Source organism: Centropristis striata, chromosome 20, assembly GCF_030273125.1.
Source record: "Centropristis striata isolate RG_2023a ecotype Rhode Island chromosome 20, C.striata_1.0, whole genome shotgun sequence".
Classification (NCBI taxonomy): Eukaryota; Metazoa; Chordata; class Actinopteri; order Perciformes; family Serranidae; genus Centropristis; species Centropristis striata.
Window position 1 is genome coordinate 1,452,000 of NC_081536.1, and position 26,824 is coordinate 1,478,823.

General features: G+C 37.9%; 1 protein-coding gene across 1 annotated transcript in view; it reads right to left on the reverse strand.

The window, feature by feature from the left end:
- The window catches only part of LOC131993242 (adhesion G protein-coupled receptor A3), a 436,008-nt gene that overhangs the window by 111,047 nt on the left and 298,137 nt on the right, over positions 1-26,824 (reverse strand). The window contains exons 13-14 of the mRNA XM_059359047.1: positions 26,541-26,751; positions 25,890-26,098 (exon numbers count right to left, since the gene is read on the reverse strand). Of these exons, the coding sequence (XP_059215030.1) occupies positions 25,890-26,098; positions 26,541-26,751 (420 nt within the window). The remainder of the gene's footprint in view (positions 1-25,889; positions 26,099-26,540; positions 26,752-26,824) is intronic.

Genomic DNA, 26,824 nt, shown 5'->3' on the forward strand with positions numbered 1-26,824 from the left:
CAAAATAACCAAAAAAGACACAAAATGACCAAAAAAGACACAGAATGACCAGAAGACACAAAATTGACATGAACACGGATTTGGCTACAATGCAAGTTAATGACAGTCATATCCCGTGGCTATTCCAACATACAAAGTGATTATGTACATTCACTGAGTGAATATTTAGAAAATAAAACGTATATTTCTCGCTAGAAATGTGATCAAAATAAATTTTTTTGCAGAAACTAAGTCAAAATATTGATTTTTTTCACTAAAAATGAGAGAACTGTCCGCCATGTTTTTTGTTCTGACCGCCGGGACCTTGAAAGTCACTTGGAACAAACCAATAGGAACAAATATCCATGGAATAGCCACAGGATAGTCGATATAGTCGAGTATATAACTTATATAATATACATTTTTTACAACACAGTTCTTAACTCTATCGAGTCTTTGGCTATTTTGTCCATTTTTGAATCCTTTTCATGTCTTTTCTTGTCTTTGTAAGTCATTTTGTGTCTTTTTTGGTAATCTTGTGTCTGTTGTTGTGTCTTTTTTAGTTATTTTGTGTCTTTTTTTGGTCATTTTGTGTCTTTTTTTGTCATTTTGTGTCTTCTGTGGGTTTTTTTGGTTATTCTGTCTTCTCATTTTGTGTCTTTTTTGGTCATTTTGTGTCTTTTTTTTAGTCATTTTGTGTATTTTTTTGTGTCTTGTTTGGTAATTTTGTGTCTGTTGTTGTGTCTTTTTTAGTTATTTTGTGTCTTTTTTGGTCATTTTGTGTCTTTTTTTTAGTAACAAACCAATAGGAACAAATATCCATGGAATAGCCATGGGATATGACTGTCATTAACTTGCATTGTAGCCAAATCCGTGTCAGTTTCACGGAAATTTGAGCGATTCCGTGGCTATTTCACGGATTCCTGTGAGACCAGGTTGAGAGAAAGACAGATAGGTGAATGATTACTCCTCAGTCCAGGAAGCTACTGTATGTCTGACTCCCTCCATCCCTCCATCCTCCAACCGCAATGCAATTTTCCTCCATTTTTGATTACAGATTGCTCTCCGTGATCTCAGCCCAGTTCCATTTTACCATCTGACAGTTGTGCTATCTGTGCCATTTAGACCTAAGTGGACGCTCAATCTCCTCCGCCGCCAATTTACATGTTTGCATCTCGTCAGAGCCATTTGTAAGGCGAAGGCAAAGTGAAAGAGGAGGGAATCTCAGCGCCCCAGATTAGTTTTCACCTTTGATACCGGAGCACATCGCTCACCCAGCTGCACAAAGGCCGATCTATGGACGGGTAATTCACTCCGACGTTCATGTTTCCAGACATACTGTCACCCGTGGTGTCAAACACACTTGGCAACATGAGATCATACCAAGATGGATCCATGGAGGAACACTTGAGGATACAAGACACCAAAGATAAACCCAATGGGGGGTTTATTTCCTCCACTACCATCCATCAAGCTAACACGTTGTGTTCTGCAGCATCAAGGAAAAGCTTCTTTCAATCCACCTGACGAACATCTTGGACCATCTGAAGAACTGATCTTGGATCTGTTATTCACAGTACTCATTCCATTGGACCTTTTTGGATTTACTTAATTTGACTTCTTGGTAGGGATGGGAATAATTAATCAATGATAGATTAATCGGCGTTAAGAATTTGGTCCATCACGTGGAATTTTTATTCGATCTGTGCATTTTTTATTTTAATTTGCATCAGTTCTGTGGCCGTATGTCAATAAACCAACGAGATGAGAATTAAATTGGATAAAGCTACAGTTTACTAACTGAAAGTTGCAATAACAATCATAAAACACACAGAAATACAAGAGTATTAATTTGAGCAAAACTAGCTTACTGTATCAAACCTTGCTAGCATGAATTACTGAGTTTAATTTGATCCAAAACTTCTTTAAAACATATTTAAATATGCAAGATTACTGTGAAAACTAACCTCATGCCTCTTCGGGGGCCAAAACATTGAAATCTTTAATGTTATCTGTACAGTATAATCTCATTTGTTTGTTGAGTTTTACGATCACCAGAACAAGTCTATTTTCTTCCTTTCAAAATAAAAGTGTCTGTTATCAAAACAGGCTTTTGCACAATACTATATATAATTTTTTCCTATGTTTGCATGCAGCGATTAATCAATTAATTGATTGTTAACGTTATAGATAATCGAGTTGACAGGTTTCTTCCAAATGCCAATCCCTACTTCTTAGTTCAGATTGGAGATTTTATGATTTGCATTGTTCAATTATATTATAATTCCATTGTTGCATGTTGTGTTTCTCCTGTATTACTGCTATAATTCCCTGTTGGTGTTTAATAGCCATTTTCCAACCTACAGCAGCTGTTGCACACACAGCTGTCCAAGGAGGAGGAAACTCTCTTTGAAAAGACTCCCCTGAGGTTTTCTTCCTTTTTTTTTCTTTATGTGCTGAGGTTGTTAAAGGAGTTATTCCTTGTTGCCGTCTTGGGCCCATAAAGCCCTGAGAGACACTGTGTGTGATTTTGGGCAATGCAAACGTAGACTTTTGGCGACTTATGTTGCACTTTTCTGCCATTTTTCATCGTTTTAAATCCAACTACACTTAAAAAATGTCTGTAGATTTTACGGTGAAAAACTGCTAAACCATGACAGTAAAAGACGTAAAATGATAAATGAGTTAATTCAGTTTCAGTAACAATGAAACACTGTAAATGTTTATATCAGCCAAAACAGTATTTTTTACAGTTTTGTTTTTTTAAAAATACATTACTCCACTGTTAAATACACTGTAAAATGTATATATACAAGCCACCACTGTAATTTCTGCATTTATCTTTTGTAAAAAAATACTTTTTCTCACTGTTGAATGAACTAAACACCATATCTCTGACAAAAATATACTGTAATATTTAAAAATAAAATTTTTCATTTATGCGTTTTCATTTATGAAGTATTTCGTTGTCAATTATATGGCAAAATAGCGTTTCTTTTGATGATAGAGTACAAATTTGAATAAAATGGCAATCTTAAACGTGAAATCAACAGTGCCAATATATTTTTACCATAATATCAAAAAAAGTTTCACCGTATTTATTACGGTAAAGTTCTGGTAACCACAGCTGCCGGTTTTTACCGTAAAAACAAGGGCTGTTTTTTTTACAGTGTACCTTGTCTCAAACACATTTCAACCAGAATAATAGCCACAGCCCTGTTGATGTATGATCCAAGTAGGGCTGGACCACATAAAGCATGTTTTCTGGTAATCCAATACATTTTCTATTAACAATAGCCATTATGCTAAAACCAGCACCGACTGGCCACTTTATTAGGTACACCTGTTCAACTGCTCGTCAATCTACACCAAATTCAGAATTTAGAGTGTATATTTCCAAAAAAAAAAACAGTTTCACCATAAAATATCTCATCTTTGTATTGTATTCAGTTGAATGTACACTCACCAGCCAATTTTTTAGGTACACCTGTTCAACTGTTCGTTAACGCAGATATCTAATCAGCCAATCACATGGCAGCAACTCAATGCATTCAGGCATGTAGACATGATGAAGATGAGCTGCTTTAGTTCAAACAGAGCATCAGAATGGGGAAGAAAGGTGACTTAAGTGACTTTGAACATGGCATTGTTGTTGGTCTGAGTATTTCACAAACTGCTGATCTAACAACCATCTCTAGGGTTTACAGAGAATTGTCCCAAAAAGAGCAAATATCCAGTAAAAGTGTCTTGTTGATGCCAGAGATCAGAGCAGAACGGCCAGACTGGTTCAACAGGAACCCAAATAACCACTCGTTACAGCCAAGATCTGCAGAAAATCATCTCTGAATGCAAACCACGTCCAACCTTGTCTAACGGTCACTTTATTAGGTACACCTTGTGAGCTAAAAAGGTGAGTGTAATTTACTCCATAATCCATGTCATCAAAACAGCTTCTTTATGGTCCAACTTTGCTCCAATTTGCAAGGATCAGAATGTAAAGTAAATGTCATTTAGCAGAAAAGTGTCGTCCAAATGACGATAATATTGCCATAACGCAACATTTCAACACTGTGATAGAAACCATATAGAACAATATATACAACAGAAGTTGTGAAGATATACAGTTATGGAAAAAAATATTAGATACTTGTTTTCTTAATTTTATTGTTAATTTTAATGCCTGGTAAGGTACATTTGTTTGGACAAATATAATGATAACAGAAATAGCTGAAAAGAGCTGATATCTAGACATTTTCCATGGTTTTCTTGATAATGATTGTGGTTATTATCAAGAAAACCATCGAAAAATGTCTAGATATCAGCTCTTAAATTAAACTCTTATGAGCTATTTTTGTTGTTATCATTATATCTGTCCAAACAAATGTACCTTTAGTTGTACCAGGCATTAAAATGAACAAGAAAATGAAGAAAAAGGGTGGTCTAATCATTTTTCCATGACTGTATATCATAGTTTTGCCCAGCCCTAAATTCAATTCACACTTGTATGTGTATACATCTTGAGTCTACTATTACAAACACACAAGGGGAAACTAGGTTGCAATAAAAAGATTTTAACTACAATGGTAATAGACTGTGAAGACGCCTGACTTATTAAATGTCATGTCATGCTTTAAAATAACAGCTACCAGGCAGGAATCTCTCATTCTGGTCTTGTATAACTGGTCACAAATATGAAAAAAAAGGCTTAGTCATTTCCTAAAACAGCTGTGAACTGTAGTTTAAAGCGCTGTTAGTAAAACAGGAGTAAATAGTGCATTTATGGGGACTATTTTTAGCTGCAAATTAATATGCGCCAGTGCGTATTTACGGCATTAGGATGGTGAATACAAAATTACCTCCAAATGAACTGCAGTGCCCACGGTAATGGTAATGAAGGAACACGTCACTCTACAACAGTGTGGCTCACTGATGTGTTTTAATAGTTTTTGGACAACAATGGAGCCGTGCGGCACGGAGGAATCAGCTTCAGGTCCATTGGCTGCACAGAAAATCCTTTTTTTTCAAAGCATAAACACGTTGTTTTGTCATTTTTTGGGATTTGTAGACAAATGGAATAAAAAAAAGAATGACTATCACCAGCTTCCTATTTGTTCTTACTTCTTGTTGGTGTCCTATCAGAGAGCACAGATGCATGCTTGAACCGCTCTGTCTGTGGAATTGTCTGTCCCAGATATGATCAGGTGGTCTAGCAGTGCAAAATTGGATATGAAAAAATTGAAAAAATTCTGAACAATTTGCAAGCTTGGGTCTAGCCTTCTAGTCTTGCAAATCCTTGGCAGCCACAATGTAACCAACAACAGAATACCATAAAATATACATTTTATATGAATACCACCTCCTAAAAACAATCAAAAGGATGAGACCTGTGATTACTAATCTGAAGGGCTCTTAATAGACCTTGCCTACAGTAAAGATAGACCCCTTTGCATGTCACGTTATCGCTTCCCCTTCAAATTACGCAAGTCTCATTTTCTGCTGTCCTTATCTTCCCCCTAGGAGTGCACAGGGGGCCACATTGCATCAATAGCTGCTCCCTAATTATAAGCCTAACAACCAGCAGCAGCAGCAGCAGCTCCACACCCTTACAGTAGATTTAAAAAAGACGCAACTGCAGGGCATGACTGCACTCTCCTTGGAAGCTGAGAAGAATGTACTTTGACAAAGCGATATGGTCGCGAGGTGAAATGTCAAAGGTCGGAAAAGGCCTTGATGCATAATAAAACGCACGCAAGAGCTTATGAAAATGACTGTTAACCTTCAGCCATTTTTGTTTTGTTCTGAGACTGTTTAGAGACACCAGGATGCACACATGTTCACATACAAGAGGACACAATAACACATTTTACTGCAGGAGAAACACTGCATGTTGTCAACATAAAGCGGGCATGTCTGTAAAGAGGAGACTCATGGGTTATTAACATAAAGTGGGCATGTCTGTAAAGAGGAGACTCGTGGGTTATTAACATAAAGTGGGCATGTCTGTAAGAAGAGACTTATGCAAAGACTGTTTAGAGACCTCAGTATGCAGAAATATTCAAATATCACTGTGCTACTGCATTTTTTTGTGAAAATATGCATTGTATCAGCATAAAGCGGGCATAGGAGACCCGTGGGTTATTAATATAGTGGGCATGTCTGTAAAGAGGAGATCCGTGGGTTATTAATATAAAGTGGGCATGTCTGTAAAGAGGAGACTTATGCAAAGACTGTTGCAGAAATATTCAAATATCACTGTGCTACTGCATTTTTTTGTGAGAATATGCATTGTATCAGCATAAAGCGGGCATGTCTGTAAAGAGGAGACTCGTGGGTTATTAATATAAAGTGGGCATGTCTGTAAAGAGGAGACTTATGCAAAGACTGTTTAGAGACCTCATTATGCAGAAATATTCAAATATCACTGTGCTACTGCATTTTTTTGCGAAAATATGCATTGTATCAGCATAAAGCGGGCATGTCTGTAAAGGAGAGACATGTGGGTTATTAACATAAAGTGGGCATGTCTGTAAAGAGGAGACTCGTGGGTTATCAACATAAAGTGGGCATGTCTGTAAAGAGAGACTTATGCAAAGATTGTTTCGAGACCTCAGCATGCAGAAATATTCAAATATCACTGTGTTACTCCATTTTTGTACAAAAATATGCATTGTACCAGCATAAAGTTGGCATGTCTGTAAAGGAGAGACATGCGGGTACCCATAGAGCTCATTTTCCGGCAAGAGCTTATGAAAATGACTGTTAACCTTCAGCCATTTTTCATTTTTGTGGTGGTATACTTTTGCTAATCAGGGCTTGGCAGCAGCAGGGAAACAGAGGGGCAGAGGCGGGCATTCTGGGAGCTGCCATCTTGGTTGACAACAGAGTTGGACATTCAGACAGCAACAAGCCAGCCAGCCAGCCAGCCAGCCAGTCAGCCACAGGGCTGGATCACTCTCTCCTCTGCCCTAATAGAGTAAAAAAAATAAGCTCTTAATGTGTTTGTCTAGACTATCCAGCATTGTGCAAATGAGGTGCTGTCCGGTTCAGTTAAATGCAGAGCACAAATACAGCAAAGCCAATTGAAAATCCAGTGACAGAAACTCAAACAGAGGCGGAGAGAGAGCGGAAAGAGAAAGACAGACAGAAAGAGAGAGAGAGAGGCTGTTTACACGGCATGCCCTCATTTCTACCAAGCTGTCTCTGGGGTTCAGGGAGGGTCGCACTGTCGGCTAGGGAACAGCTGGTGAGGGGGAGTGAGGGGGGGTAGAAAGACATTTGAACATGGACAGTTTCAGATCAGATGCCATAAAATGATGTGAACAGTATTTTTTGTAGCGACAGCGTTCTCGGACATGAATCATGCATGTCAGATGGCCTCCGTCACATGCGAAGGACAAACAGAACCTGTTTCATTTGAATCACTAGTGACTGATCAGAGACGGTGCAGCAGATGTGCGGCTATCATTTTAAACCTCGTCCAAGTGTTCATATCGCACTAATTGTTTGAGAAACGTGTGCCAAAATCAGCAACTTGGAAGTAAAATCAGAATGCGACGACATCACATCATTATCTTTCATGCAGACTGCTTGTCAGCAAGGACGGTTTTATATTTCAAGCAAGCGGTTTGACTCTCTATATTACCATAACCATAATGATAACAACAAAAATAGCTCATAATAGTTTAATTTAAGAGCTGATATCTAGACATTTGATAATAACCACAATCATTATCAAGAAAACCATGGAAAATGGCTAGAAATCAGCTCTTAAATTAAACTCTTTTCAGCTATTTTTGTTGTTATCATTATATTTGTCCAAACAAATATACCTTTAGTTGTACCAGGCATTAAAATGAACAAGATATTGAAGAAAATAAGGGTGGTCTAACATTTTTTTCCATGACTGTATATCCAAATCACTGCAGCTGTCAATGCAATATCATTACAGAAATAAAGAACAAATTTGTACCAGGCATTAAAATGAACAATAAAACAAGTATCTAGTATTTTTTTCCATAACTGTATATCTTCAAAACTTCTGTTGTTGTATTGTTCTATATGTTTTCTATCACAATGTTGAAATGTTGTGTTATGGCTATGGGTTATGAGCATGAAATGGGCATGTCTGTAAAGAGGAGAGTCGTGGGTTATCATAGACAGTGCAGCAGATGTGCGGCTATCATTTTATACCTCGTCCAAGTGTTCAAATCGCACTAATTGTATGAGAAACGTGTGCCAAAATCAGCAACTTGGAAGTAAAAAATCAGAATGCGACTACATCATTATCTTTCATGCAGACTGCTTGTCAGCAAGGACGGTTTTACATTTCAAGCAAGCGGTTTAAATATAAATAAATAAAAAAAATCCACAGTTTTGGCTGCCAATTAATCAGTGACTGTATATAAACAACATCAAAACCATGAGACCATCCAATAGCCTATTAACTTTCTTTACACAAACACACACGCACACACATTAAGTGCAACAATCCCTTCTGCTGCGAGCAGCACTATTATAATCTGTCATACACTCAGCTGAGAAGCATACATAATTTGAATAACAATAGGTTAAAGAAATGCAATTTGTATCCAGGCTAAAAGAGGGAAACACTCTGCATTCACAATTACAGCCGATATTACTGGCCAGTATTGGTCTATTACACACATCTCTCTACGGCATGTGTGAGTCCGATATGAAAACTTTTTATGCAAAAAAAAATGCAGAAATGGTGTTTTATAAATGTAAAAATTATATATATATGTAAATATTCAAATGATCAGCATTCGACTGAAACTGGATTCACAGTACTCAGATTTATGTGTTTTATTTGCACTTATTATTCATCAGAATGGGGAAGAAAGGTGATTTAATTTGATTTAAGTGACTTTGAACGTGGCCATAGTTGTTGGAGCCACTTTATTAGGTACACCTTGCTAACTGATAAAGTGGCCAATGAGTGTATGTGGTCAGTTTATCCAAATGTTACAAATGTTGCATTTGTAAAAGGCATACCTTTTGACTGGATTTAGGACTATTTAATCCTAATATTTAAAAAAAAAAAATACAGTTTTGCAAAGGAGGACAAACTGATTGACCTCTCACATTCACAATTTGACCTCTCACATCAACAATTTTACATCTTACATAACCTATTTTACCTCTCACATTCACAAAAAATACTTCCCACAGACTTTGACTTTGAACGTGGCGTGGTTGTTGCTCTGAGTATTTGTTGTAGCAGATGAAGACCACTATGCCACTTTATTAGGTACACCTTGCTAGCTAATAAAGTGGCCAGTTAGTGTCGGTCGAAACGTTTTTATTTATGTTTTTCACAGCTTTTTTGTACCTTTGTACCTTTGCATCACAATATTGGCACCAAATTGGTTTACAAACCACATGGAAAAGGTTTATTTTCATTCTGGTCCACAAATTCACAAAATCTGTTTCCTATTTTACTTTGAAGTTATTTTCCTCATGTGTCGTTGTCTTTCCCTGCCCCTGAGTTTCATCAGTTAATTAGCCCGCTGTGTATTCACTCCATGTGTTTTTGCTTGTTTCACCTGTCAGTTTGTCTTGTTGGTTTAGTTGCTGTTTGGAGTTTTAGTTCACCCGCCTGCCTGCTTCTTGGACTTTATTAAAGTATTTTCATTAAATCTGCCAGCTTCAGTTTGCAACTGGATCCTTCCCGCCCGTACAGCTTCAACAGCCTCATCGGTAGTTGGTGGAATTTCAGTATCGGTGTTAAAAAATCCTGGTCTGTCTCTATGGAGAGCATGAGGGAAAAGGGCCAATACTAAATATAAAGTATTGGCTCACTCCAGCAATGCCAGGGCAAAACTGTTGATGTCTGAGATAAATGGTGGTCTGTGAGCTCTGAACTCATTAGTCAGGGAGAAAACAATCTGCATCACATGTCAGATTATTGGCCAACAGCAATCTGTTGTGGGCTGCTGGAGGAGCCAGACCTTCTTCTTCTTCTTCTTTCACACCAAAACAAGTCCACAGTCAGCAAACACTGAGAGGTTACAGCAGAACCAGTGTTGGGAAGTAACTATAGGAACAACAGGAACAAATATCCATGGAATAGCCACGGGATAGTCGATATAGTCGAGTATATAACTTATATAATATACATTTTTTACAACACATTTTTTTCTTAACTCTATCGAGTCTTTGGCTATTTTGTCCATTTTTGAATCCTTTTCATGTCTTTTCTTGTCTTTGTAAGTCATTTTGTGTCTTTTTTGGTAATCTTGTGTCTGTTGTTGTGTCTTTTTTTAGTTATTTTGTGTCTTTTTTTGGTCATTTTGTGTCTTTTTTTGGTCATTTTGTGTCTTTTTTGGTCATTTTATGTCTTTTTTGTCATTTTGTGTCTTCTGTGGGTTTTTCGGTTATTCTGTCTTCTCATTTTGTGTCTTTTTTGGTCATTTTGTGTCTTTTTTTTAGTCATTTTGTGTATTTTTTTGTGTCTTGTTTGCAGTGGCGGAAAGTAACAAAGTACATTTACTCAAGTACTGTACTTAAGTACAATTTTGAGGTACTTGTACTTCACTTGAGTATTTCCATTTTATGTAACTTCACTACATTTAGAGGCAAATATTGTAATTTTTACTCCACTACATTTAGCTGACAGCTTTTCAGATTCAACATGAAAAAATAACATATATTTAATATGATTACACATTTATAAAACATAACAGTGTGTTAAGTAATTAACATTAGTCCTATCTGGACAACAGTAAAATGATACAAACATAAATGCATCAATACAAATAATCTTATAATATATTTAGAATATATAAAATAATCTGTCCATTCTGCATAACGAGTACTTTTACTTTTGATACTTTAAGTACATTTATATGCTGATACTTTTGTACTTTTACTTCAGTATGTTTTGAATGCAGGACTTTTACTTGTAGTGGAGTAAATTCACAGTGTTTTATTAGTACTTTTACTTAAGTAAGGGATCTGAATACTTCTTCCACCACTGATCAGAACAGAAGCAACCCAAGAAACTCTGCAGTGGCAATGTGGTTTCACACACACACACACACACAAAGCACTCCCCACGCGCTAAAGTAATCATGCCTGACATCAAATTTAAGTTAATGCTTACAAATGGAACATGAGTGCATGTATTAAATATTAACCTAAGCCAAACCTCAACTGGTGTGCAGTAAGTTCACCCAGCAGAGCAGCGAGCTAAGCCGCGCTGTAACCGGCGCCGAGGTGGATTAGCGCTCGTCTGTCAGCCGCCACGTTTGGAACAAGTGCAAGTGAGGTAAAGGGTGAAAGGTAGCTCATGCTAAGTGGGCTGCAAATAATTAGCATTTACTCCAAGTGTTAGCTTAAGCTGTGTAATTATGACAAAGCTTAACACCAACACAAACACATTATGCACTGATTACTCATGTCCTGTGAAACTAAGTGGATACTTTCAGTTAAAAGGTTGTTTTCTTTCTTTTTCTACATCCGCAGAAAATTATATTTCCCATTTGTGAAGTATTTAGAAAGAATACAGAAGAAGCCTCTCGCATTTTAATAGCTCCAACCACAATTTCCACTTTTTTTAAAGGGTGACAGGGGGTCTTTAGAGGGGGATAGCAGGTCAACAGATGCTACATAGAAGTGGTGAACACCATCTGAAAGCTGGGAATCTGAGGATTAATTTGAAATGCAGGTCAAGTTTTTCTTGTCATAAATCTGTAACAAAAGTGTTTTGGTTAGGCATTTATTCAAATTTTGAAAGTTTAGAGTGTAAAAGGGCTTAGAAGATTCTGATAGAAGTATATGGTTGCCATTCCTGTGCCCAATTATCTCTCATAAACTGGTGCAGTAATCTTCGGGTTGATTTGGTGCTAAATTATAACATTTTTGACCATTTCAGAAGTGATAGAACTGCATTTTGGTGATTGGATTGCAAGTTCTTCTGTTCTGTGAACTGTTAAGAAACCCCCATATTATCAATATACCTATGAATGCCACGCATCTTCTGAATGCTCCGGATCTCTAGTTCGTGGTTGTAAAGTTTCATGAGGCTGTGATTATCCTAAAGGTCACAGCAGCTCATTTTATACACTGAGGTTAAGTTTTAATAAATGCTCTACCATAAAATGGCTACCATGGAGACTAACATCATCACACATTAAACCAATTGGGCTCACTGAATCCACCAGAGTCTCAGCTTTCCAGTCATACCCAATTTATGCAGCTCGCAGACTGTATAGGGACCCCAGGATGCACAAATATTAAAATACAAGAGGACACAATAACACATTTTACTGCAGGAGAAACACTGCATGTTATCAGCATAAAGTGGGCATGTCTGTAAAGAGGTGACTTGTGGGTTATTAACATTAAGTGGGCATGTCTGTAAAAAGGAGACTCGTGGGTTATCAACATAAAGTGGGCATGTCTGTAAAGAGGAGACTTGTGGGTTATCAGCATAAAGTGGGCATGTCTGTAAAGAGGAGACTCATGGGTTATCAACATAAAGTGGGCATGTCTGTAAAGAGGAGACTCGTGGGTTATCAACATAAAGTGGGCATGTCTGTAAAGAGGAGACTCGTGGCTTATCAACATAAAGTGGGCATGTCTGTAAAGAGGAGACTCATGGGTTATCAACATAAAGTGGGCATGTCTGTAAAGAGGAGACTCGTGGCTTATCAACATAAAGTGGGCATGTCTGTAAAGAGGAGACTCGTGGGTTATTAACATAAAGTGGGCATGTCTGTAAAGAGGAAACTTGTGGGTTATCAACGTAAAGTGGGCATGTCTGTAAAGAGGAGACTCGTGGGTTATCAACATAAAGTGGGCATGTCTGTAAAAAGGAGACTCGTGGGTTATTAACATAAAGTGGCCGTGTCTGTAAAGAGAAACGTATGCAAAGACTGTTTAGAGACCTCAGTATGCAGAAATATTCAAATATCACAGTGCTACTGCATTTTTTTGCAAAAATATGCATGGTATCAGCATAAAGCGGGCATGTCTGTAAAGGAAAGACATGTGGGTACCCATAGAGCTCATTTTCAATCAGATATCTTGAAGTCAGAGGTAAAGGGAAGCCTTTTCAAAATGACCTTGTGAGTTTTTCCGCCTTTTTTTTTAGCCCCCTTCCTGACAAGCTAGCATAATTCCTCAAGTCGTCTAGTTTCATACCAATATCTTCACTCTAGCTTTAAAACAGAACCCATGACAACCCTTTAAACACAGTAATACCAGTCAGGATTTCCAGTGGTCCCTCAGAGGATTAAAGGAATAGTTCAAGATTTCAGAAATACACTTATTTGCCAAGAGTTAGATAAGAAGATCAATATCATCGGTTTGGTAAATATGAAAACAAGGCCCTGGCTCTGTCAAAAGGTTACAAAATAAAAATCCAGCACCTCTAATGCCCACTGAGAGACTAAAGTTTAGACGTTACGGGAGGTTATCTGCAGGACTATTTCTAGTCGGTGACTTCCTGGAGCTTCTCCACCAGAGGCTACGAGGTGTGGTGGCACAAAAAGCTCCTTTTTAAATCCACGATCAGTTAACACACCCTCCCTGTGTCTGATATCACAGCCACAGAGCCTCTTCCTCCTCCCACTACAATCCATATCAACAGGAAATGTCAACACAGTGGCTGTGAGCCGCAGTTGCATATCTAAACAGGTCATCGTCATCATCGCTATAAATCCCTTCATCTCTTTAAACACACACACCAAAAGCTCCTTTAGCATGAAAACGTCTCACAGATAGAAAAGAAGACCAGCGTTAGGATGGAGTTAACCCTGCTGCTGGGCTGGTTGTCTCATTATGTCTTCCTCCAGCGAGGACAAAGGAATAATGAGGACACACAGCTCGGAGATTGGGTAACACTTTACAATAACCATCATTTATAGATGGTAAATAGACCATTTATAAATGGTAAACAGATAGTTTATTAACCCATAAGAATCTCCCATATTCAGCTTTATTCTTCACCTTAACTCATTAAGTCCCTTAGCACAGTAGTTCTCAACCTTTTTGAGTCGCGACCCCCAATTCAACATGCATGTTGTCCGCGACCCCCGCTCACTGAACAGAATTTCACACACACAGTTCAGATCACCCAAAAAAGAAACTAAATGACCAAAAAAGGCTCAAAATGACCACAAGACACAAAATGACCAAGAAGACACAAAATGACCCAAAAAAGACACAAATTGATGAAAAAAAGACACAAAATGACCAAAAAAGACACAAAATGACCAAAAAAGACACAAATTGACCACAAAATGATCAAAAAAGACACAAAATGACCAAAAAAGACACAAAATGACAAAAATGGGGAAAAATGATCAAAAAAGACACTAAATGACCACAAAATGACCAAAAAAGACACAAATTGACCACAAAATGATTAAAAAAGACATGAAATGACCCAAAAGACTAAAACACATTAACACATGAACACTTTAACACAGTGGAGACAGAGCTGACTTCCAAAATGATTTGGCGACCCCCAGAAATCCTCTCGCGACCCCAATTGGGGTCCCGACCCCAAGGTTGAGAATAGCTGCCTTAGCAAGACTGTTTGACTTTGACAAGAAGTGACTTCTCCAAAATGTGGCTGTGACTGGAAACAGAAATGTGGAAAAAGTAGCTATTTTCAAAAAGCGTATTTTTTTTGTTACTAGGCTCAGTTTAAAGCCATTTAACAATTCTAATCCGTTAATGTCCTGTATTGCATTTAACCTGTTTTGACCATATTTCCTGAACAAATTAATATAAAAACAACAAAAGTAACAAAAATATCACTGTGATGTATATGTCAGAAAAAGGCAAACGTTTCTGTTAGCAGAAAATGTGTGTCTAGTTAATTTATTTTAAAATAAGAAATATAAACGCCCAACGAAGCGTATAGGTCACATCACTGATCTTTGACATTTAGGGGTAGAATTATTATTTTTAAAACATCAGAAATGTGTTCTACCACTTGGTCTGTGGTATATCCCCCATAATGTTCCTTTAAGGATAAATATGTCTGGGTTCTTATGGGTTAATGTTTAATCATCATTTATAAACCGTATATAGGCCATTTAGAATGGTGAATAGAAAATGTAATAGGGTTGAACTATAATTTATAAATGCCAAATAGATTACTTTACCATAAACAAACATAATTATTAGTTTATTAATAGCTTTACACTCATTATAACAGTTTTAACACCATATTAAGTATGTAAATGATTTCAAAATTATTCTCATACCTTTAAGAAATTGCTTGAAACCATTTAAAGATTAAATATGTATAGAATTTTGTAAATGGTTAATAATAATTGGTTTATAATCCATCTATAAACATCACTTAGATGGTTATTGTAAAGTGTTACCGGAGATTGCTATATGTTGAAAAACAGAAAGAAAATGAGACACAAACACTGTTTCTGAGCAACAACAAAAAGTCTCCAGGAGATTATTTTCAATTATGTATTGTGTTGTTGTTTCTTTTCCTTTCATATGTATGTGGGCGTGTGTATGTATGTATAATTTTGCTGTAAAGGTAAATTATATTTATGTTTTTGTAATACAAGACAAGGATGTTAACTCGTCATATTTAAGGAGAGGAGGTGGGAGTTTATAAGTTTTACTTCTTCTCACTCCTTTTCAAATATGTATTCTGTCATGTTAAATGTTTTGTCTGACTCTTTTTTTTAATGTATTATTTGTTTTCATATTCAAAATAAACTTAAATCAAATCAAATTACCAACATGTTTCCTGCACGCCTTACAATATGTGTGTATTAGTCAAAATGTGGATTGAATCTGAGTAAACAACTCCTTTTTAAAGATGCAATCACAATCAATTGGTGTTTCCTCTCCACTGGAGCACAGAAGCGTTCTAATTTTATTTCCTCTACTCCCCAACATCCATCCATTCTCCATTTCCTCCAAGTTACTACCTTTTGAGGGACAATAATAGTGATTGAGTAGGCAATAAACATTTTGCACCAACAAACAAAAGTAATATATTGTTTTAAAGAGCAGCCGGATTATTCCCACAGTCATCACAATGGAACATATGTCTGTAAAGAGGAGACTCGGAGTTATCAACATAAAATGGGCATGTCTGTAAATAAAAAATGATGCAAAGACTGTTTAGAGATCTCAGTATGCAAACATATTCAAATCTCACAGTGCTACTGCATTTTTTTGCAAAAATATGCATGGTATCAACATAAAGCGGGCATGTCTCTAAAGAGGAGACTCGTGGGTTATCAGCATAAAGTGGGCATGTCTGTAAAGAGGAGACTCGTGGGTTATTAATATAAAGTGGGCATGTCTGTAAAGAGGAGACTTGCGGATTATCAACATAAAGTGGGCATGTCTGTAAAGAGGAGACTTGCGAGTTATCAACATAAAGTGGGCATGTCAGTAAAGAGGAGACTCGTGGGTTATCAACATAAAGTGGGCATGTCTGTAAAGAGGAGACTTGTGGGTTATTAACATAAAGTGGGCATGTCTGTAAAAAGGAGACTTGTGGGCTTTCAACATAAAGTGGGTATGTCTGTAAAGAGGAGACTTGTGGGTTATCAGCATAAAGTGGGCATGTCTCTAAAGAGGAGACTTGTGGGTTATTAACATAAAGTGGGCATGTCTGTAAAAAGGAGACTTGTGGGTTATTAACATTAAGTGGGCATGTCTCTAAAGAGGAGACTCGCAGGTTATCAGCATAAAGTGGGCATGTCTGTAAAGAGACACTTATGCAAAGACTGTTTAGAGACCTCAGTATGCAAACATATTCAAATATCACAGTGCTACTGCATTTTTTTTGCAAAAATATGCATGGTATCAGCATAAAGCGGGCATGTCATACCCATAGAGCTCATTTTCAATCAGATGTCTTGAAGTCAGAGGTAAAGGGAAGCCTTTTCAAAATGACCTTGTGAGTTTTTCCGCCTTTTTTTTCAGCCCCCCTTCCTGACAAGCTAGCATAATTCCTCAAGTCGTCTAGTTTCATACCAATATCTACACTCTAGCTTTAAAACAGAACCCATGACAACCCTTTAAACACAGTAAGTACTCAATCACAGTGTGATTCACAGTGTGATTGAGTAGGCAATAAACATTTTTGCACCAACAAACAAAAGTAATATATTGTTTTAAAGAGCAGCTGTTCACAGTGGAACATATGCATGGACTCTCTCTGCTGGGTTCTGATCCTCTGTACGGGGGGCCGGACCGCGTGGTCAGCTGCCAGCAGTCAGCAGTAATGTCACAGTGGTATCGAGCCTGCAGAAGGCTCAGCCAATGAGAACTAATGTGTCAAGATGGGATCCTGTCTTGGTTGGTTTGGTTCAAGATGGAGGTGCAGCAGCAAAGACAAGTGATTTGTGGCGTGTTTGGAGAGTAAACCAGCAGACAGACAGAAGGATAGAAAGAGAGGGCAGTGGGCCTCATGCAACAAAACATCCATATTATTATAATATTAGATTATGAACGTGTTCTAAGTATTAAAAGTCATCTTAAAACCTATTTTTATTCCTTGGCTTTTAACCCCGCATGAGACTCTGCTCTTGTTTTTAGTGTTTTATGGTTTGCTTTTATCTATTGTTTTTTAAATTGTCTTTTAAAAAGCAATGAATCTATTTATTTTAGTGTTTATTTCCTGTTTTATTTATTTTATTGTCTCTTGTTCTGTTTGTTTATGTACAGCACTTTGTTGCGGCTGTTGTTGTTTTAAAGTGCTGTATAAATAAAGTTGAGTTGAGTTGAGTTGAATATAAGCTTGCTTGTTTTGGTAGTAATATTTATTTACATGTGGCCTGCTGTCTGGCCTCAACAAAGAATACAATATAGTGATGGAAATAATTATCAGACCATTGTTTTCTTTAATTTCTTGTTCATTTTAATGCCTGGTACAACTAATTTAGTACATTTGTTTGCACGAATATAATGATAACAACAAAAAGAGCATAAGAGTTTAATTTAAGAGCTGATATCTAGACATTTAACATGGATTTCTTGATAATAACCCAAATCATTATCAAAAAAAACATGGAAAATGTCTAAATATCAGCTCTTAAATTAAACTCTTATGCTATTTTTGTTGTTGTCATTATATTCGTGCAAACAAATGTACCTTTAGTTGTACCAGGCATTAAAATGAACAAGATATTGAAGAAAATAAGGGTGGTCTAACATTTTTTTCCATGACTGTATATCCAAATCACTGCAGCTGTCAATGCAATATCGTTACAGAAATAAAGACATTTGTAAAATTGTTTCTGACCAATAGAGGTTGCGTTTAAATGCTAAATTTAAATAAATGCTCTACAATAAAATGGCTACACATCATCACACATGAAAACAATCAGGCTCATTGAATCCATAAGAGTCTCAGCTTTCCAGTCATACCCGATTTATGCAATAACAAGACTGTTTAGAGACCCGAGTATGCAGAAATATTCAAATATCACAGTGCTACTGCATTCAAAAACTGCATTTTTTTTGCAGAAATATGCATGGTATCAGCATAAAGCGGGCATGTGTGTAAAGAGAGACATCCTGATACTCATAGAGCTCATTTTCAATCGGATATGTGGAGGTCAAAGGTCAAGGGAGCCCTTTCAAAATGACCTTGTGGGTTTTTCTGCCTGCCAAAGTTTAGCCTAAGAGCGTTTTTTTTTAGCCCCTTCGCGACAAGCTTGCAAAATTCCTTTTTTAGTCTAGTTTCATATCAATATCTACACTCTAAAATTATACAAAATTAAAAGGTTATTTCTTCACATTGTAATTGGTGTCGGCCCAAAGCAGTTTGTATCCTTCATTTGAATATGATGAGTCTCTAATATACAACATTTTTAACATTTTAGTCAACTAAAATGTGCAGCATAGCTTAGGGAAGTCTACAGCCCGGCGCCTTAAACTGTAAATTTTAAACATTTTACCAACTTCGTCTAGTTTTGAGTTGCTGTAATCTGACAAAATCATATTAAGAAATGCTCATTATGACCTATTAGTGATGCTGCTAGGCTAATTTATCTTCATTATAAGGCAGAAAATAAGGTTTGTGGCTCCATTACGACTTTTTTTCCTCTTTTTTAGCCAACAGTGGCTCTTTTGTTCCTAAAGATCAACGTGGTTTTGTACCATAAATTAAACGAAACTGCAAACCGTACATGCATGTAGAATAACGCCTGCTCTATTTTTAGAAACAGCTAAACGCTCATATGCAAGATTTTGGGTTGTATTGACAGAAGAACTGATCTGACGTTTAGGTTAGAGATCTTGTGCAAAAAACCTCAACATTTATGCCCATTAATCTGGAGCCAATGAGCTCTGTGTTTTAGTAAGTGAAAAATGACGTAATCTTAAAACAAACTGTATCACTGCAGCAGCTTGTGTGCAGGTCTGTCCCCCCACCAGGCTTTGAACAGGACTAATGAGAAAAACTGACATATTGGACACAGTTCATTATATCTTATAATGTATGAACGTTGAATATCTCTGGAACGCTGTTCAGAAGTTTTGTATTCAAGCTTTGAATGTGTTTTGTGATTAATTATGAAGTTACACTACATGTTTGACCAATCACAGGCTAAATTCATGACTTATCAACCAATCAGATGCTGGTTAGCCCATTTTTAAATTATATTTTAACAGATTAACTGATAGTATGAATCATTATTATCAGCAACCTTTGAAGCAATGGTTCAACATTATATTAGAAGCTCAGAAACATCTTTTTAATGCAAAACTGTGTACTGATACCGACTTTATTATCAGTTAGTCTGAAAATGTATCTGCAACATTTTCATTTATCAGATGCAAAACTCTGCTTCCATCTCATAAAATGTGCAGCTTTTCTCTGTAATTTGCAGCTTTTTTCTGTAATATGATTGAAAACTGAAGATATTTTGGTTGGATGCAAATAACCCAAACATGTGATTGAACCACAACGTTTTGTCTTGTGACCTCTTACAGAACAGCAGTGTGTAGTTAGGGTCACACAAATGTGTAGAAGTTTATCTCATTTCCTGATTAAACTTCTCAGTTTGATGCATTTAAATAATTATATTTACATGAATGTGCTGTTCAGTTTAGTTTACTTGCAACTTTTCACAAAGTGAACATTCTGCAGGAGTCGAAGGTTCCTCTCTTATTAAATATCAATAACCATACTTAGAAAAGAAAAAGAATAATAAGACAAAAACAACTACGATTGCATAATTCAAAGACTTCATCCAAAAAGGATAGAAATGCACCATTTGCATAAACGTTTGTTTACAATTTCAGATGCATTACAGCGAAATCCATTAAGAGTTATAAATAATGTCGATTCCAGTCCAAAGAGACGGTCGACTCGTCTGTTTTTATGAATATTGATCAGAGATAAAAGTCCTTACTGTGTGGACTTTAACAGAAGTAACACATCTGAATACTTCTTCCACTTTTCTGTCTCTCCTTCATCTTTTTCCGTCTCTTCTCTGCAAACCATCACAAAAAATTAAAAATGCAAACACCATAAGTGACCTCCACTCGGCCTGGCACAATAATTACTATATCTACTTATCGTTCAATCTATAAAAATGGACACAATAGTTTATTTCTGAAACTTTTGTGTCCATTATTGTGACCTGGACGAATGTATTGTTGTTTACATGTGTGACTTTTTGTGTTTTTTTTGTGTTTAAAGTAATGCTGCAAATGTTAAAAACATTATTTTCCAAAGCAGCCACTCCAGCTGTTTATATGTTATTTTAATAATAAAATCATATAATACATAATGTTTATCTTAGTGCCGTGTTTTGTTTTAGAGCTATTTTATTTGTTTTAGTTGTAGTTTCTTTATTTCTTGTTTATCTAGAAAATTCTAATATTTCTTTCCCAATGTTTAATACTCTCGAGATAAACTTTTTTTTATGTGTGTGATTGTATGTTTTTATATGTGTCATGTCTGTATTTTATAGATTGGAGAAGCCAAAGACAAATTTCCACCACGGTGGACAATAAAGTATTCTATCTATCTATCTATCTATCTATCTATCTATCTATCTATCTATCTATCTATCTATCTATCTATCTATCTATCTATCTTCATTGTTGTGGAAACGGATGTACTTATTATGCTCTAATATCGCTATAAAACAAAAACAAAAAACTATATTTCCCAAGCAGCCAGTCCAGCTGTTTATATGTTATTTTAATAATAAAATGGCCCATAAAAACATTTATAAAAAGTCATTTCTACCATCTGCAGTCGCTATACTAAATAGTACCCCACGTCATTCTTTTTATTGATGTTGTGTTTTTACTGAAGTGTTGTTGTTTTATCTCACTTCATGTAATTGTTGTGTGTTTTGCATGAATTTTTAGAGCCGTGTCGAAAGACAAATTGCTCTGTTGAACAGACAATAAAGATATATTCTATTCTATTCTATATAAAACATAATGTTTATCTTAGTGCAGTGTTTTGTTAATGGAGCTATTTTGTTGTAGTTTCTTTATTTGTCTTTTTTATCTAGGAAATTGTAATATTTCTTTTCCACATTTCAATTCCAATGTTTAAAATTCTCGAGATTCAAAAATGAATTGTTGTGGAAAAGGATGTACTTATTATGCTTTAATATAGCTATAAAACTAAAACAATATCGCTACAATGTAAAAAATGTAAAAAATGTAAAATGATAAATGTGTTAATTCAGTCAAAACAGTATTTATGAAGTATTTTCTTGTCAATTATATGGCAGAACAGTGTTTCATTTGGTGGAAAAACTTTTTATTTATACGGTAAAAATCGGAATAAAATGTAAAATGATAAATGTGAAATCAAGAGTGCCAATATCTTTTTACTGTAATATTAAAAAAAGTTCTACCATATTTATTACAGTAAAGTTCTGGCAACTACAGCTGCCGGTTTTTTACCATAAAAACTACAGGGTTTTTTTTACAGTGTGTTTATATTTTATTTGTTTTGTTTATCTAGGAAATTGTAATATTTCTTTTCCACATTTCATGTCCAATGTTTAACATTCTCGAGATTCAAAAATGAATTGTTGTGGAAAAGGATGTACTTATCATGCTTTAATATCACTATAAAACTAAAACAACATCGCTACAATGACGCTATCGTTTATCGTGATAGTTTCTGGGAAAATATATCGTCCTAAAACTCGTGTCATGGTGCGAGGCCGACCCTTCACACCGTCTGAGACCATGTTCAACCATATAGTCAGGCGGCTTAGCCAAATAAAGGGGACACGTCGGACAAAAGCAGCACATTTTTTCCACATACTCTCTATCACTAAAGGTTTCAATTTTTGGTAGGAGCCTCTTCATCAAGATTGTGGATCGGAGATGGCACCCATATAAAGTCTATGAGAAACTCTTGGTGTCAAAATATTAGTTTTCTGTGTCAAGGAATCATTTAAAGCTATTGAGAACATCACTAGATGATTATTTGATCAAATAGATATGTTCTTTTTCACCCAGACTGGTAGGTCTTCAAGTGCTGCAGCAGGGAATCCTGAGCTGAAAATGAATCTATGTTCACGGGAGAGTGCGGACTAGCTGCAATGTACACTGCTCAAAAAAAAATAAAGGGAACACTTTCATCTCATGTCAGATCTCTAGTGATGTTCTCAACAGCTTTAAATGATTCCTGGACCCAGAAAATGCATATTTTGACACCAAGATTGACCTTCTAAGTAAATTGGAAGATATATTGGTTCTCATAGACTTTATATGGGTGCCATCTCCGATCCACAATCTTGACGAAGTGGCTCCTACCAAAAATTTAAACCTATGGTGATAGAGAGCATGTGGAAAAAATGTGGTGCTTTTGTCCGGCGTGTCCCCTTTATTCTTAAATCTGGTCCTAAGCCGCCTGACTAATAACTGTGATGCGTGCTGATGAGTGGAGGATCCTCCTGTTCCTGTTTCCAGGAACCCACTTCATCCACATGGTCATTACATCCTGTACAGTGTGCGGGAACACGTCCATGTCCAGCTCTGATTGGCCCGTTGGCCTCGGGGCCTTTGTTATGATTGGATAGTTACTAAAAAGCCCGCCCCCTCCGAGTGTCTCCCGCTCTAAAGGTCTGCTGCTGCATATTAAACAGCGTGCAGCAATCAAACGCAGGAACTACTTTATCTACGTAATCGCCTCGGTGAATGCATGAATAAATAATAAATAAATAAATAAATAAAGCTGCTACAGAGACAGGAAGAAGAACGTGTGGTTGCAGAAGAAGAAGAGGTGTGTTTTTTTGGATGGGGGGGTTAAAAGGGGGGGGTGAGACTTGTCAGAGTGATGAAGACAGATGATGAGGCTGCATTGCTGTAAACGAGTGAGTCAGCCCTCCCTTCAGACAGACAGACACAGGGCTGCAGGGAGGCAGAGGAGAGGAGAGGGGGGAGAGGAGGAGCAGGAGGAGGAGGAGGAGGAGGAGGAGGAGGAGGAGATGCATGGGAACTGTCCTCGGTGCTGAAATGTGGAACGGCTGCTTTCTAACAGCTTCAAGTTCAGCTCAGTGCAAGAAAAAATAAAAAAAAAACACAGCGAGGAGGCATGCCCGTCTTCCATTCAAACAGCTGACCCACATCTGGAAACATCTGCATCATCGCTGACCTGCTTTCTAACGCCAGGATGAAACTAAACCATGCATTTATTACACCTACTGAACTCCCGAAATCCAGAAAGCTTCTGAAAAGAACACAGATTCTGTCCCGAGTCGGTTATTTGGCATTCTCATCATAAAGCCAGGAGGAGGGAGATCCTCCACCATGTAATTCTTCCTGAGCCAAGTCAAAAAGATTCTCATTAAAGTACTTTTTATATCCCAAACCTCAGTCCTCAGGGACAATTGTATTGGGTTGTCATGCTATTTGTAGACTAATCATCTCCCCACACACACACACACACACACACACACACAAGCCCCATAGCAGCTGAATGTGAAAGGGTCTGGATCAACAGGAATGGGATGTTGCATATTGAAAAGCATTGTGCCTCTCAGGCATCTTCCCCCTCCTCTCCTCTCCTCTCCTCTCCTTCGCCCCCCCGTTCGTATTCTTTGAAATGATTTTGTTGCATTATTCATCCTTCAAAGCTGTCATGCTTTGTGGCTATAACCCCTCTTTCAGTTTGCTCAACATCACAGATGCACCATGAGATGGATTCTTACACTGTATAGTGCAAAGACAGCTGATCTGAGGAGGAATGGGAACGGGGCTGTATCATTTTCTGAAGGTGATACAGCTATATTAGATAGCGACGAGGCTGCTATCACACATCACCGTAACACAGCAGAGTTTGGAAAATGCAGCTGTCACCCTTCTTCTTCTTTTTTTTTTTTCTCAGCAGCTGAGATGCCCAACTTTGGTCCCATACTTGCTAACTTGTCACAAGCTTTTCTCCAATGCATGAAGCTGCTGGACTTCTAAAACACTGTGCATTCATTATTATAAATAATCAACTTGCAGCCACTCTCAGTTTGACATGAAAAGATTATGCAACAGGTCTAGTACTTGCAGAAGCCACCCTATAGGCTATAAGGGTCATGGCTGCAATGTGGAGGATTTTAAGACGAAGGGGCCAAGAGGCAGATGATGTCACGAGTCCGTAAATAAGGGTCCTTTTCTCGGGCACTGCAGAGACCATGCAGGCGGGTGTGGTGACTGCATTAGTAGACGCGCAATTTCCCCGCGCTCACATCAGAAGAAGAGCACAATGTGGAGCTGGATCCCTGTGACGGCTTCTCCTCCATCTCTATGACTACCTTACACTTTTGTCGGACGTGCCTTGAAGTTCAAATCATTCTGATGTGACAAATTTTTGCATCTGGGTTATTTCTCGGTTCAGTCCGAGCAGCACAAGGTTGCCGCTGCGCCCTCCCCACCATGCAGCCAGCCAGCCCCGCTGTCTGATAGCACAATACATGCACAATGACAATCTGACATCTGCTCTCCATCTGACAACAAGCTTAGTATTCTCCACAGACTCCCCACTCTCCTCCTCGGAGCGAGCCCCATGCCGTTTCTCCTCTATACTCTCATTCCTATGCGGCTCTTTTTCTCGTCTCGAGCCAGCTTTTTATTTCCACACACGAGCAGGAATTGAAACAGCGGCTTCATCAAATATGCAGCTAATAATAATAAAAAAAAACTCGGAAAAGCATCTGAAAGCACCAACACTTTTCATGCTCTACTGAGAACTGACCTCCCAGTCTAACGAATCCCACTCTTCGGTAAACATCCGGAGGATTTCTTTTTCATCCCAAAAAAAAAAAAAAACAGAAAAAAAAAGCGGGGACCAAGGCGCAGCGGCTCTACGGAGCGACTGGGCGAAGCGATGCCATTGCGCTTTTTCTGTATTATCCTCGTGGAATCAGTTTGGGGGGCAGGACGTCGTCAGGAGAAGGCATCTCGGCGCCGTCGAGATCCAACTTGAGCGACACAGATGCACGACGCTACGACGCGTTATACAGTTCCAACATTTTTTCGCTCTGGCTTTGGTTGCGACCAATTAGCACACCACTTGCGCTCGGAGGCGAATAGCTCCTTGACAAGGCGCTCCTTTCTCTGGAGCCTCGCTTCTATTTCAGCTGCTGTGCTGCTTTTTTTTTTGGAGAAGAGGAAGAAAAAAAAAAGGTGGCAGACTATACAACAACTTCCAGGATATAGAGAGAGGAGAGGAGAGGAGAAGAGAAGAGGAGGAGGAGGAGGAGGGGGGGAGGAATTTAGCCAAAGCCAATAAATCCCCGTGGCGCATTTGACAAATCCTTTTCCCTCTGCTGAGGAGCAACAATAAAAAGAAAGGTCCCTCTTAAAACACTGCCTCCGTGGTGGAAAAAAGATCCATAATGGGGCCCTAAGCAGTGGGAGATGTAGGGGGGTGCAGGTGCATGGTTAGAAATGAATGACACTACACTACTCACCATTAGCACGGCAAAGTTATTATGATGGGTGCAATGAATAGTGGTCGTGTTGCCCCCGGAGCCTGTTATGTGGCAGCCCTCTGCCCTCCAGCCACCGTGTCCATCCAGCAGGTCAAAATCCCAGTAGGCTGCGGTGGGGTCTACACCCAGAGCGAAGTGCCTGAGAGCTATAGTAACGGAGTGCACGGCGCTCCCGAGGCTGCACCCATCTGCAAAGCAAAAAAAAAAAAAAAAAAAACATTCAATTAAGGTAAACCAAGTGGAAAAGTCTGTAAGTGCAATGGCCAAAAATAAGAAAGCATGTGCGCGCACGCTCATATACACACGCGCGTAAGTGTCAGACTGTTATTGCAGTTGACAGACTGTGCGTAAACTTTCAAATAGACCCCCCCCCCCCCCACCGCCCCCCTTTATTAGGAATGAATGCAGCAGTGGATGTGATGTTTTATTTATTAAAAATGCAATGCATAAAGTGATTTGTTTTGAATACATGCACGCGGCGAAGCCAACATGTTGCGCAGAGAACAAACTGACACACACACACACACACATAGGCTACTGATGTGTGCGCGCGAGTGTGTAAGCATGTCGGCAATACAGTTAACAGCGTTGACATCACAGGCATGATGATAAAAATGGATTTCCTCTTACCTAATTTGGTGAAAGCAACTGGTGTTGAAACGCTCCTACGCTTCCCGTCGTCTGCGAGATTTGACGAATTCCCCGTGCAGGGGAAGAGTTTGCCATTGCGAAACACGATAAACTGCAGCTTGCAAATGGAGTTATCAACAGATTGCAACGCAGAGGAGGAGATAGGCGGACCAGCCAGCGGTAAATGGATTGAGGCGACTGCCACTGAGTTCTGCGGATGGAACACAAAAAGAGAAGAAAATAAAAATTAAATAATGCCTCCCAAAATGCGCAGGGAAAAAAAA